This window comes from Anabas testudineus, chromosome 4 (genome assembly GCF_900324465.2).
Source record: "Anabas testudineus chromosome 4, fAnaTes1.2, whole genome shotgun sequence".
NCBI lineage: Eukaryota > Metazoa > Chordata > Actinopteri > Anabantiformes > Anabantidae > Anabas > Anabas testudineus.
Genome location: NC_046613.1, coordinates 15440473 through 15453132, shown reverse-complemented (window position 1 = coordinate 15453132; position 12660 = coordinate 15440473). Strand labels below are relative to the sequence as shown.

Below are 12660 nucleotides of genomic sequence, written 5' to 3'. Positions count from 1 at the left end.
GAGGTACAGTAGCGGCGAGGGGCTAGATAATTCATTATATCAATGAATGTCTTCACAACTACAGAACGACATGATTTCCTGTATGCACAGAATGTGTAAGAGGGGGAAAAGGTCTATGTGAAAACTTATTCACATGCATAAGTGTGGGTCGACATCTGCACACCAGATGTATATCATTCATGAAAAACACTAATGCCATGTGATATCTTTGTGCTTCTTAAATAATTCATACTGATCAGCTGCCTCTGCTACACCTCAAATGAAGAATGTGAGTTCATTAAAAATGGCAGGTAGCAACAATTATTCATGCATGTCAAATTGCTCACTGCAAAGGCAATTAGCATCTGTTGGCAGTGGAACATATTTACCAAAAATGTCTGTCTCATACAGGTTTAATAAGCTGAACGCTCTCCCATTATGTCATCTTGACTTAGGCTTCTGTGTTTTCAAGACACAAACTGGAATCGTTTTTCTTTCTTTTTTATAATATATATAAAAAATGATTATTAATTGTAGCTATTACTGCTTCCAGAACACTTAGCTGTCTTTAGAGACTCTGAAAATAGAATGAATGAGGAATCACAAAGGCCTTTTAATAAGGTGAAAGATGAACGAGATCACACTGAAACAGAGGGTTTGGTTAGAAAATGACAGCTAACAGATACTTGCAAGGAAATATAATTGTAACTCTGGACACATAACGGCCTCACTCTGGCTTTTGGACCTAGACTGGACATCGAATTAAGTGACAATACAAAATATAAGAAGGGGATAAAAAGAGGAAAAATAAGAACTTTACATAGTCGAATACAGTAACCTACAAAAAACTGTTCACTAGTTTCTACATAAACAGCACAATAATAAAGCACAGAACAAACCAGGGACTGAATAAAAACAGTCAGAAAACAGCTGAATATCAACAAAATACTCTGACGACACTGATACAGGCTTTATCACTGACATAACAGGAAGAATGGATGAAGACAAAACGTATTTGCAGAGCATAATGCCATAGATGAGGTTTTAAAAGTGAAGGTACACAATCACTTCATTATCTGGCTGCAGCAACTGAACGTTGTTCAGGCACATGTGATAAAATGTTGATTAAACTAAATTAAAAGCATTACTTCATTAGAAGCAAAACAAACATGAATGTTACAGTCATGAGTCATACAAAGATCAGATTGAATGTGTTGTAGCTTTTCATTAGACAAAAATAAAACCTTACTGTGCTGCAACCACCAACCGAGACATTAGCTTCTTTTGTTTTTTGATGTGACAGACATGTGACCTGTATATGAATGCATCTGTTAACAGTATGTATCTATGGGCTATCCAAAGAGAAAATAATTATAATTATATAATTATTACTCATCTAATTCCAAATCAAAACAATCACATTTATAACTGTTACCTTAAATCAAAAACTGCTTATACATGTATGAGGGGTTGTTTATTCAGGTAGGTTAATTAAATAACTAAATGCACTGAACACAAGCTGGGTTCGAAATGACAAAGTCACTGAGGACTCTAGGACTATTATGGACAATGTTTTTTTTTTCAAGGTACACTGCTGGTGTGCATGGTCAGAAAGGGAAAAAAGTTTCAGACTCACCGGAGAAACAATAAACTGACGTTAGCACTAATTACTGTGACTGCAGCCCTGTGCCAGACTCTGCCGCTTCCCTCTCCAGAGAAATACAATCAATTAAGAAGTAACAGTCAATTTATGTAGAAAGACAGCAGAGTTAAACAAACTGATCTTCAGTGCTGGATGACACTGTTCAGTCCACGCAACCAGGGGCTGGGGATTTGGGAATGGTCCTCTTCCCTCTTCACTTGATGGAGCTTAATTAGCCAGTTGTGTATCACCAGCCAGCATGTCACACAAAGAGCTGCCCACGTGTTGCAACTGTGCTTCCTCTTTATGGCCCATGGGACAAACCACTAAACCCAGTTAGCTGAAGGTTTAATGTTAACTACAATACTACACTACACTATAAAAGGTTGTGTAAAATCCACTAAAACATGTTTTTCTATTTATCTTTTTTAAATATATATTTTATATGTATAATTCTTTGTTGGACTTGGGGTAGCATAGATGGCATCTTTCCATTTTTCACTAGGTCAGTCAGTCACCTAGGTTCGCTGGGCACTATCAAGTTTTCTTCCCCTGAAACCCATAAGAGCACTTTATTTCAGGTCGGGCACTCCATCGTGTTTCCTCTCCTGAAAGGGCACCTTAAATTGCACTTTAAAATATTTTCTCCATTTTCCAGGCGCTTTACAGGACACTTTTGCTGTGTATGTTTGTTTGACAAAGATCTATCAATGGACACTCTTTCCTGTAGTAATGCACAATACATCATTTCTAAATCACTGAGGTTACAGCCTGCAAGTACAGAAGATGGAGAAATAGATGGTAATGTTTTAAAACCCTGAACAGTAACCTTTTCGTCATTTTTGGGAGTTTATGTGGGTAATTAGGTGGCACAGTCAATCTGGAGAGCTTACTGCAGGGCCAGGACTTCTCCTTATGCAACTCAGGTCTGTGTAGATCTTGCACTACTTGCAGCAAGATTCAGTACTCTGGAACTTACTTACATACTGTTGGTCCATCTCCTGTAACTTCTGTGGTCACCAGTTTGACAGGATCCATTTTTTTAATATGAGATGAAAGAGCTGCAGATGATGGCACAGTAAAATCCCTACTAGGCAGGAACCTTTTAGGGAGAAGATAGATGAGCCAGTCTCATGTAGATGAGATGGACAAGTATAACCACTAATAACCAGTTGATTCTTACATTCTCGGAGTCAACACTTCTTTCTTCCACAGTCAACAAACAAAACTCTCACATGAAGCTTTAAAAAAACACATCTGTGAAAAATAATGTATACTATATGACGAGACAGCACTTCACTACTACCTAATATTATAATAATTACACTATAAGATCTGGCTGACTGAAAGACAGAGAGAGAGAGAGGGGAGAGAGAGAGAGAGAGAGAGAGAGTAATGTATGCATGTGTGTGATCATGTATGAGGCTTGAGAAGTCAGTGCGACAGATCGAGAGGAGAGTGGACTGAGAAAGCAGCTCATTGTTCACACTCCACACAGTAATCTGTATGTCTACCAGGGAATAACAACAAGGAAACACGTTAAAGGTAAGAAGATCGATATTATTTGGAAAACAAAAAAGATATTAAGAGTTCAGGAATAAATAACTCTAACATGTCTTTAGAGTTTCTCAGAGAAATCACTTCATCATTCATTAGCTCAAACATATAAATGATCCTGATGGTTGTCTCCATTGAATAACCCAGTTTATCAGTGTTCATCATCTGTGCTTTAAGTGATGAACCAAAATGCTTGTTGTTATATTGGTTGGCTGACTTCTCTTAAGGCAGGGTTAGAGTTAGATGATTTGGATTGTTTATGACAACACAAAGAGAATAACTAGAGATTGCTGCACTATTGAGACAAGAACTGTGACAGTTTGGCAGGTGGCTGATGTTTTCTTAAATTCGGACATAAGGAGTGTTTGCCACTGTAGACGACATGTTTGTATTTTTGTATTGGACTGAAGGCTGCTACTGATGTTAGGTTTTCTAGTTACCCGGTGGTCTGACTGGGCTGACTGTAAAAACAGAACCAATGTGAATGTCCTGCATTTTATCCCATGCACAGCAAGTGAGACTGATTGATTTTTTTATGTTTTCATTAGTAAAAGAACAACACATTTGCTAAACATAGGTATTTAAAAAGCAGAGGCTTTGCTCTGCATGTACGCTCTGTAGCTGCTCCCTGGTCTGAAATCATTACACTGAAAGGCAGAAAGTGAATTTCTTTGTGGTGATCAATAAAGTAAAATGTACCATCTAACCATTTTCACCTGTGGCTAGCAGTCAATCCAGTTTATTAGCTTCACATCTTTCTTTTTAAATCTCTTTTTTAAAGACAGAGGCTCATTGTGAGGGCAATACTTTGACCTTGTATGTGACTTTTAGATAATAAAGAACTGATAAATGTTTGTAACCCAACACTTGATAGCACAGTTAGGATCAATTTAAGTATATATCTAGTATATTAATATTAAAACAAAAATTATCCAGAGTTACTGAGTTGAACTGGAATATTATTATTTATTTGTCAAAAAATGAAGCCAAAATGAAAAAAGGGCATTACTAGGCAACCATTTACTGCTTCTGTAAGATTTAAGAGGGTAAGTTGCAGCCAGGTGTTGCTGATCATCAGTCCCTGATTATTTGATCATCAGCAGGGGTGTAGTCCTATACAAAAGCACATATTTGGGCAGTTTGCAGGTCTGGGGCATTCAGGTGTACACAATGGTCTTAGAAAGGCAATTGCTGCACGCCAATCTGGAAAGGGTTGTAAAAACCATTTACAAACAATTCTATAAGAATTCAGTATTCTACAGAGAGAAAGATTTTCACAAATGGAAAGCATCTAGAGAATTGCCATTCTTCCAAGGAATAGATGTCCCAGCACATTCACCCCAAGTTCAGACTGGCAATGTTCAGAGAAATACAAAAAACTCAAGTGCTCCATCTCAGAGCGTCGATGTCTCACTGAGCATGCTAAACTGAGATTTCAGATTGAAAAAATATTATTTATCCCAGAGGGAAATTGTTTTTCCCTGTTATTGGTGCTCTCAGTTCAAAAGAAATAACAAGAAACACAACCTAAAAAGATCCACACCAACACAAAACAGATCTAAAGATGAACAAAATAGGTAATTTAGCCTGAGGTGGAATGTAGTACAATGTGAAGTGATAACATACATATGACATAAATAATGATTAGGATTATTCCCCCTCTCCTTGCAGAAGGGGGAGGAGTTGTACAGTTTTATGGCCACTGGCAGAAAGGATCTCCTGTGGCGTTCTGTGGAGCACTTATGCTATGGACAGATGAGGTGGAGTTGTTTGGCCTTAATGCTCAGCACCATGTGTAGTGAAAACCAAATCCAGCAAAAACACTGAGCTTGTATTTGCCTAATATTTAGACTTGCTACAACTGGGTGACTTTTATTATTTCTTTAAAAATGGCTATGATGATGAAAAAGTAGCCCCAAAGGCAATTTTGCACGAGAACTATGACCCTAAACTAGTGTTATGTGTATAGTGTAAGAAACAGTGTACACTAAGCAGAGGTCATGCACATGGGCAGTTAATTCTTCAATGTAAAAGACTTCAGGATCTGTAAAAAAAAAAGTTTTTTTCTTAGCCTTTGGAAATCTTTTTTGGAAAAAATACATCTACCACATTTTTAGTGAGGAGGAAACATCCCCAGTGCAGCAGTGTGGCTCACCGATATGTTTGTAACAGAGCTCTGTGGCACAGATAAATAAGCTATATCAGGTTTTGAATTTACAGACCATAACAATAACCAGGTGCAATTCACTGCTGATTTTAGTGTCTGTATGGAATTTGTTGACAATAACAAAAATATTGAAAATAACCATCCTTTCATACAGCCACTCGACTTTGCGTCTGCAGAAAAACAATTTAATGCATGGCAAAAACAAATCTTCATAGTAGAGAAGTCTGGTTTCTCTAAAAGTTTTTATCAGGTTACTTTGGTAACACCTTTTTTAGTATGGATTTAACAAACAAAATGTTAATTTCAAATCTTATGAGGCATTTGTAGGTATATTTTCTTACCTTTGGGCAGATCCAGATTATCTGCTACCCTATTGAAAGTCTTTAAGCTACACTGGGCTAAAACACTGCTGGCTGAAGCCTCCTATTCCGCATTTAGACATGAGCTTAGTTAAGATCTTCTGCTTCAGAAAAAAACAGATGGACATGTCGTATCACTCACAAGGTTGATCAATTTGCAGTAGTGGGTTTTGGGGCTTCCTAGTCTAGTGTGTGTAGAATTTGGTTCTTTAAGATTTTGGCATATACTGTTACACCTACCATCAAAGTTAAAGACTCAGAACTGCAAGTACATACTGTACAGTACAGTTAATAGAACCAATCTTCCCACTGGGAAACTAACTCGGAACACCCACAGTGCCATTCATTATGAAGTGAGTCACAGAAGGAATGGGGTCGCCACTGTCCCTGCACTGCCTCAAAGAGCTTCAAAGACCCAAAGTCAAGGGAAATATTATGAGTGCTCTTCACAAAGAGTGCCATAAAAGTCTTTCTCTGCATATTCACAGCACTTTAGTGCGTCTCTGTCAATAAAACTGTCCCACGAATAGGATGTGCCAATGATATTATGTATTTTTTGTAGATTATTGGATAACACTATGTATTTTTATTATCCATTACTCGCATTAAAAAAATGCCTGATACACATTTGCATTTATTTATTGTAACTGATTGTAATTAATTGTATCATCAGTCTCAGTTTTATTTGTTTTACTGGTAAGAAAAAAATATTTTGTGTTGTTTTGCTAATAAGTGTAGAAAATTCTAAACTAATTGAAATTTTATAGTTCACTGAATATGTTGAGCTTTACCACAAGGGCAGGAAACAGATGGCAATTCTAGCTCATTTAATCATTCTGTCTTCTGTTTATTGTCAGTAGTGCATTCATAACTCACTGACAGAAACAGCAGTCATAGTTAATTTAATTGTAAGTTCAGAGTAAACATGATGGAAAGAGATGAATTTCGAGATGGGAAACAGTTCCGTCCTCATTTGTTGATGGCACATGCATATTTGCAGTGATCAGAAAACTTTCATGCCTGTTCAACTATAATTCAGATTAGTGTTGTTATGTCATTACAGGTCAGACGAGTTGAGTCTGTTCAAAACATTTGCTCTGAAATGGTTTTTAAAACTGACAAATGTTGCATCTCCTTTTTCCCCAGACATCAGACCTGACTGCTTCAGCAGCATGTCTTCTTACAACTGCTCTTTTGATCTGCTCCCTGAAAACTTTGGGCTGCTTTGTCCTCCAGGGGAAAACTGTAATAATCAGACGTCTAGCATGAATGGCAGTCACATCGATCTGGATGATGCATGTTTGACGGAGCAACATTACTTGGAGAAATACCTTGGGCCTCGTCGTTCATCTGTGTTCCTCCTCATCTGCCACATCTACTTAATCATCTTCGTAGTTGGCGTAGTGGGGAACGTGCTGACATGTACAGTCATTGCACGAAACAAAGTGATGTGGACACCGACAAACTACTACCTGTTCAGCTTGGCAGTGTCAGACCTGCTGGTGCTGCTGCTCGGCATGCCCCTGGAGCTGTACGAGCTGTGGCAGAACTACCCCTTCCTTCTAGGGGAGGGAGGCTGCTACTTTAAAACGTTCCTATTCGAGACGGTCTGCTTGGCGTCCATCCTCAACGTGACAGCGCTCAGTGTGGAGCGCTACATTGCTGTGGTGCACCCACTGCGAGCAAAGTACGTTGTGACACGTACCCACGCCAAGCGGGTCATCCTCACAGTGTGGGGTGTTTCCATCTTGTGTGCTGTACCCAACACAAGTTTACATGGGATCGCCATGCTTTACAGCCGCTCCACAGGTCCTTCAGGTGGGAACATAAATGTGAAGATCCCAGACTCTGCAATGTGTACACTGGTAAAACCACGTTGGATGTACAACCTGACCATTCAGGTGACCACTTTGTTATTTTTCATTCTGCCCATGCTCACCATCAGCGTTCTCTACATGCTAATTGGGCTGCAGCTGAAGCGGGAGAAGATTCATCAGGCACTGGGAGCGAAATCAGGCTTTGCACCGGACAGTTCGTGTAACATCCGAACACAGCAGCAGAAAGCTCGCCGCCAGCAGGTTACCAAAATGCTGTGTGAGTAACAAACCCTCCTTATAATTCGTTTTAATCTATCATAAAGCTTTTCTGGATGTTAAAAATGGATCAAATTCTCCTAATACAAAAACATAATTGTATCTGTCACAAGTTTGGCCACTCTCACCTGTTGCTGGGGACATAGTATACAGTGAATGCAATTAAGGAGACTGTCCCACTGCAAAAAAATCCTTTGTCAAGGAAAAAGTCAATGTTTGTATATATTTGTATTGTTCATTAGGGATTTAAAGTTCCTCATGCACAAACGCCATATCTGCACTTGCAAGCAAATTAATTTAGTCTTAAACTTACCCTGTACATTGTTCCTGGTGTGGTCAGGGAAAACAAGTTGGTCAACAGTTTCTGGTTAATGTGAACCTTTGGTCTCGCTCTGTTGCAGCCTTTGAAAAAAAAGTGGCTTAAGTGATCAGATAACACCAGTACACAAATACAGTGTTCAGGGGAGCTCTCGTTGTCTTGCTTCCACATAAGTGGGTCAGAATGGACTTTTGAGTCAATAGTGTATTGCTCTGTGCCATGCCACTGTGGACGGCCAATTTCTAAAGGCTTATTTGCACTCAGCTTTTGTCTCGTTGTGGTTTAAAGTGTTTCCAGGCTGTGAAACTAAGAAATATACTACGTATTTCTATATTGTAATAGTGCGGTTACAGTTATCTCACAGATACTCTATCTCACATTTAGTGAAAAATATAAAAAAAAAACAAATACATATGTTACAAATGAAGGTATGGATGTTTAGGCCCAGCCCTATTAATTACAAAGTTTTACTACTGAAATTACATTTATATTCTCTCAGATCAAATATTTGCATGGGACTCCAATCAGTCGACTGTGCTCTACCAAGCGCCCCCCCCTCCCCTCTTCTGTGCTCTGTTACACTCCTACATGCTCCAAAACTATACTAGTCAGAAAGAAATTGAGTGTTGCTCATAAACTTTTTGGAGCAAATATCTAGGCAATGCTGGCAGCACACTCCAATGGGTCTGGATTACAGAAACCTCTGACAGCACCTGTCCTCATTAAGTCTTGGAACTTATTTTGGTTAAAAATAAAATTTCAAAAAAGCAACATACCATATCTTTAAAATCAAGTTTAAACCTTTAAAAAGGTCAGACTACTGGGCGATTTCCGTTGAGATGGTGGAAGGTCTGAAAACCTAAAGGTCATGAAAGGTATGTTCCAATCTTAACAGTTAAGAAAGGTCATTAACTACTTTTAATGACAGTGCCAGAAACAGCTGCACCTTCTAAAAAATGAGGAACCTTGTGTCAGGTCATTGGAGGAAATGTGTTTCCGAGAAGAACAATACTCATCATGCATATTCACAAGTAAGACAAGTAAAGAAAAACTCACTCTCTTTTCATTGTGCTGCCTGCCTCCATTGGAAAAAAAGAAGGAAGAATTATAAGTCCTATTTCTGTGTCACTGATAATCTATTAGGTGATTATTTCACCTATAGCCACAAAGTTGGTTTCACACAGTCATGTTGGCCACAATAATCCATTCTGAAATACTGAGAGAAAGAATTGTTGGTCTGTAAGATGCATGATTTACTTTCAAGCCACAAAGAGAGGTGGACATGCGTTGGACTGTGTGTACTTGAACAAGCATTTCCAATTGTTTACTGAAAAATGTATTTTAAACTGATGTACATAACCACATCAAAGATTTTCTGCAACACTGACACATTAGCCCTACGGGAGCAATTTACTGGAGAGATGTTGGCAACATCAATGTACTGCTATTAAAATCCTCTCTGCGCTCTGTGTGATTGTTTTCTCTCTCTTACTGTTCATCTAGTTGTCTTGGTGGTGGTCTTCGGAATCTGCTGGGCTCCATTTCACACTGACCGCCTAATGTGGAGCTTCATCAATGATTGGACTGACAACCACATGAAAATCTTTAAGTATGTGCACATCATCTCCGGAGTGTTTTTCTACCTCAGCTCAGCAGTCAACCCAATCCTGTACAACCTCATGTCCACACGCTTTAGAGAAATGTTCAAAGAGGTCATGTGCCATCGGCCACATCACATCACTCCCAGGAAGTACTCGCTCAGTGTCACTCGGGTGACGCTCCGCAGCACCCTGAGTGATGCGCCGCTCAGCAATGTAACTGTTGTTGTTGAAGCAGAGGCAGAAGATGGAGAAGTGAAGTTGAAAGATGAAAGTTTTTCCTGTTAAAAAACTTCACTTGTGGATAGGATGAGATGGGGAAAAGCAGGAGGGGATAGGAAATAGCATTTGTAGGGTTACACACATAATTATTGGGATCTAGACTGGCTAGCAGCGAACAACTGCAGTTCACCAGTTGTAAACTGAACTGTGTTTTATCTTTTCACTGTCATTAACTTCTGTCACTGTCCTTAAACTCACAAGAGCCAAACAGCTGCAAATATTCAAGTATATAAAGTGTGTGGAGTTGTTAAGTCGTTGACACTCAATAACACACTAACAACCCACAGACGAGCCACAGAAGTAGCATTCAGAACTGATGAAGCTTTTCGAAAAAGGGGCAAAACATCAGCAAGATTTTCAAGTAAGTTGAATTTGTCACTAAACAGCACCTTTGGGATAACAGCAAAACAGCATCTCTCTTTCTCTGCTGCTTGCATTTATTTGCCTGCAGCTTGGAAGTCATCGACTCCCTCCAAACCCTGCATGAATGTACGCTAAAACGTCCACTGCAACATTCATACAACTGTTCATTGTACAAAGCCTAATACAAAATTCAAGTTTTTTTTGTAAGTACTTAAAATGCAGTTTATTAAAATGATGACTATACAGTTTACAACTGGCTTTTGACAAAGTGAGATGAACCAAACGGATCAGTGAACCCAAAGTTCATCACAGAGTCTGAAAACTGTTATACTGTATATTATATATTATTCAAAGTGAGAATATGTAGAAAATTCTGACAGGATCCAAAACAATAAGGTAGGAGCTTAAAAAATCCTTAAGCATAAACTGGAGCATAAAGAAGCAAAAAATAGATAACTGTATAAAGCGTGAACATCCTATTGTTTAAATGGCCTGTCATGTAAATCACACTGTACATAGAGTAATAACATGATATTAGTAAAGTTAGGATTCGCTTATTAAAAAATGACTGTTCAGGTAAGAGAAGTTGAGCCCTGTGTAATGCTTGCAGTTCTTTTTGTTTGTTTAGGTAATTTTTGGTTTTTGAGTGTGATTAACTTTTTGCTGCCATTGATGTTTTCGGGTTGAATTGTTAATGTTACAATCTTGGTCACTGTTATGAAAAAAAAAAACAATCTGTCCTGTTTTTCAGTAGCAATTTGTTGACTTGCATGATAATAAAAAATGATAATTTTTACCATAGTATATGCCTGAGTTTTGAATAATGCTTTCAAATGCTTTCAGTGATTATCTGAAGTGTCAAAAGGCACAAGTGGCAGAACTGACGCTAAAAGATAAGCTGAAACCACAAAACCCATTTACCCATTTTACAAGTTTTCCACTATCAAGTTTCTAAATTTAGATCAAGCAATATTCACACACAAGACAACCAGAAGTCTAAAGGTCACAAGCTTTTCGTCCAATAGGTGATGATGACGTGATGGATGAAATAAACACCATAGTGGTAAAAGAGCTTTCCAAGTACAGAAGCTGTTATTATGTTTCATGTCAGGCTTGCTCAGGAGGAAAGGTAATGGAATCAACCATGAAACCAAATACTGATCTTTAAAAGTATTGGAAATTCATGACATTAACAGTCTAATGGTGCACCACAGTAAAAAGGTCACCAAACTGATTTCAGAGTGATGTTTTACAGCACATTGAAAAGCAGTCTGTACTGCCCTGGTCAGGTATCTTGAATTAAATAACTTGCAGAACACAGAGTCAGAACAAACAAGTCAATCTGTATCAAAACAACAACAGGACAAAACGTGATGGTTTAACACATTTTCATATTCTGTCACATTAGCTTAGCTTTCGGTAATTCAACATCCCCAAATCCCTGTTATTAAGTTAGTGAGAAAAACAGGAACAGCAGGATAGCAGAAGCTATAGAAATAGGGTTTTAAAAGGTTAGTATTTTACTTTATGCCAACTGTTATTTTTGTAACAAGAAAATATACTGTAATTGGACACATTCCCTATACCTGGCTTTAATATTCAAAGCTATTTATGCAGAAGGGTCAGGAGTCCACCAAAGCTGTCTCTCACTTGCAGCATGTATTCGCAGAGATTAATCTAAAATGCTCCTTATTTGGATGATGTGAATTTCTTTATAAAGCATTTAATAACTATTCAACCTCTCAGAGCTGACAACGTTCCTTGCAAAACAAAATGGGTGCACCTTTAGTGCTCTGGCAGACCAAAGGCATTATTAACATCATTAGCAGTATGTATGATTGGAGACAAGGTACTCCTGTAATGTAAATACAAACCTCCTTCACAATATTAAAGAGTAAAAGTGTTCATTCACCCAGGGAGGTTTACTTGTGCACCGTGAGGGATTCACAACTGTCAAAGTTATAAATGTGCTGTTGATAAATGAGCTTAATAAATTAATGCATTCTCTTTATCGTGTAGCTTTTTTTGGTTTATGCTCAACAAAATCATTCTGGACCATTATCATATTTCAGATGTCTACAAAAATGGTTACAATTTCAAATATTTCACAAAAAAGAAAACAAAAAAAAACATATAGAAAGTGTCAAAGGAATCTCGCTTTTTTCCCTTACACTTAAACAGGGAATAGTAACTGTATATATACTGATTACATTAGTGACTTGATGTATCACTCCAATTACGTTTCATGTCATGTCCAAGGGCAAAACTACATTTGAGCACCCAGCAGGTTGCCAAGGAGCA

At 38.2% G+C, this 12660-nt stretch overlaps 1 protein-coding gene across 1 annotated transcript; it reads left to right on the top strand.

Annotated features, from left to right (window-relative positions):
- Nucleotides 1-6861: 6861 nt before the first annotated feature.
- Nucleotides 6862-10002, top strand: nmur1a (neuromedin U receptor 1a). Its single transcript, XM_026346085.1, has 2 exons — nucleotides 6862-7798; nucleotides 9620-10002. Exons 1-2 carry the CDS (start codon nucleotides 6877-6879, stop codon nucleotides 10000-10002), a joined length of 1305 nt encoding a protein of 434 aa, XP_026201870.1. The 5' UTR covers nucleotides 6862-6876.
- The last annotated feature ends 2658 nt before the right edge of the window (nucleotides 10003-12660 follow it).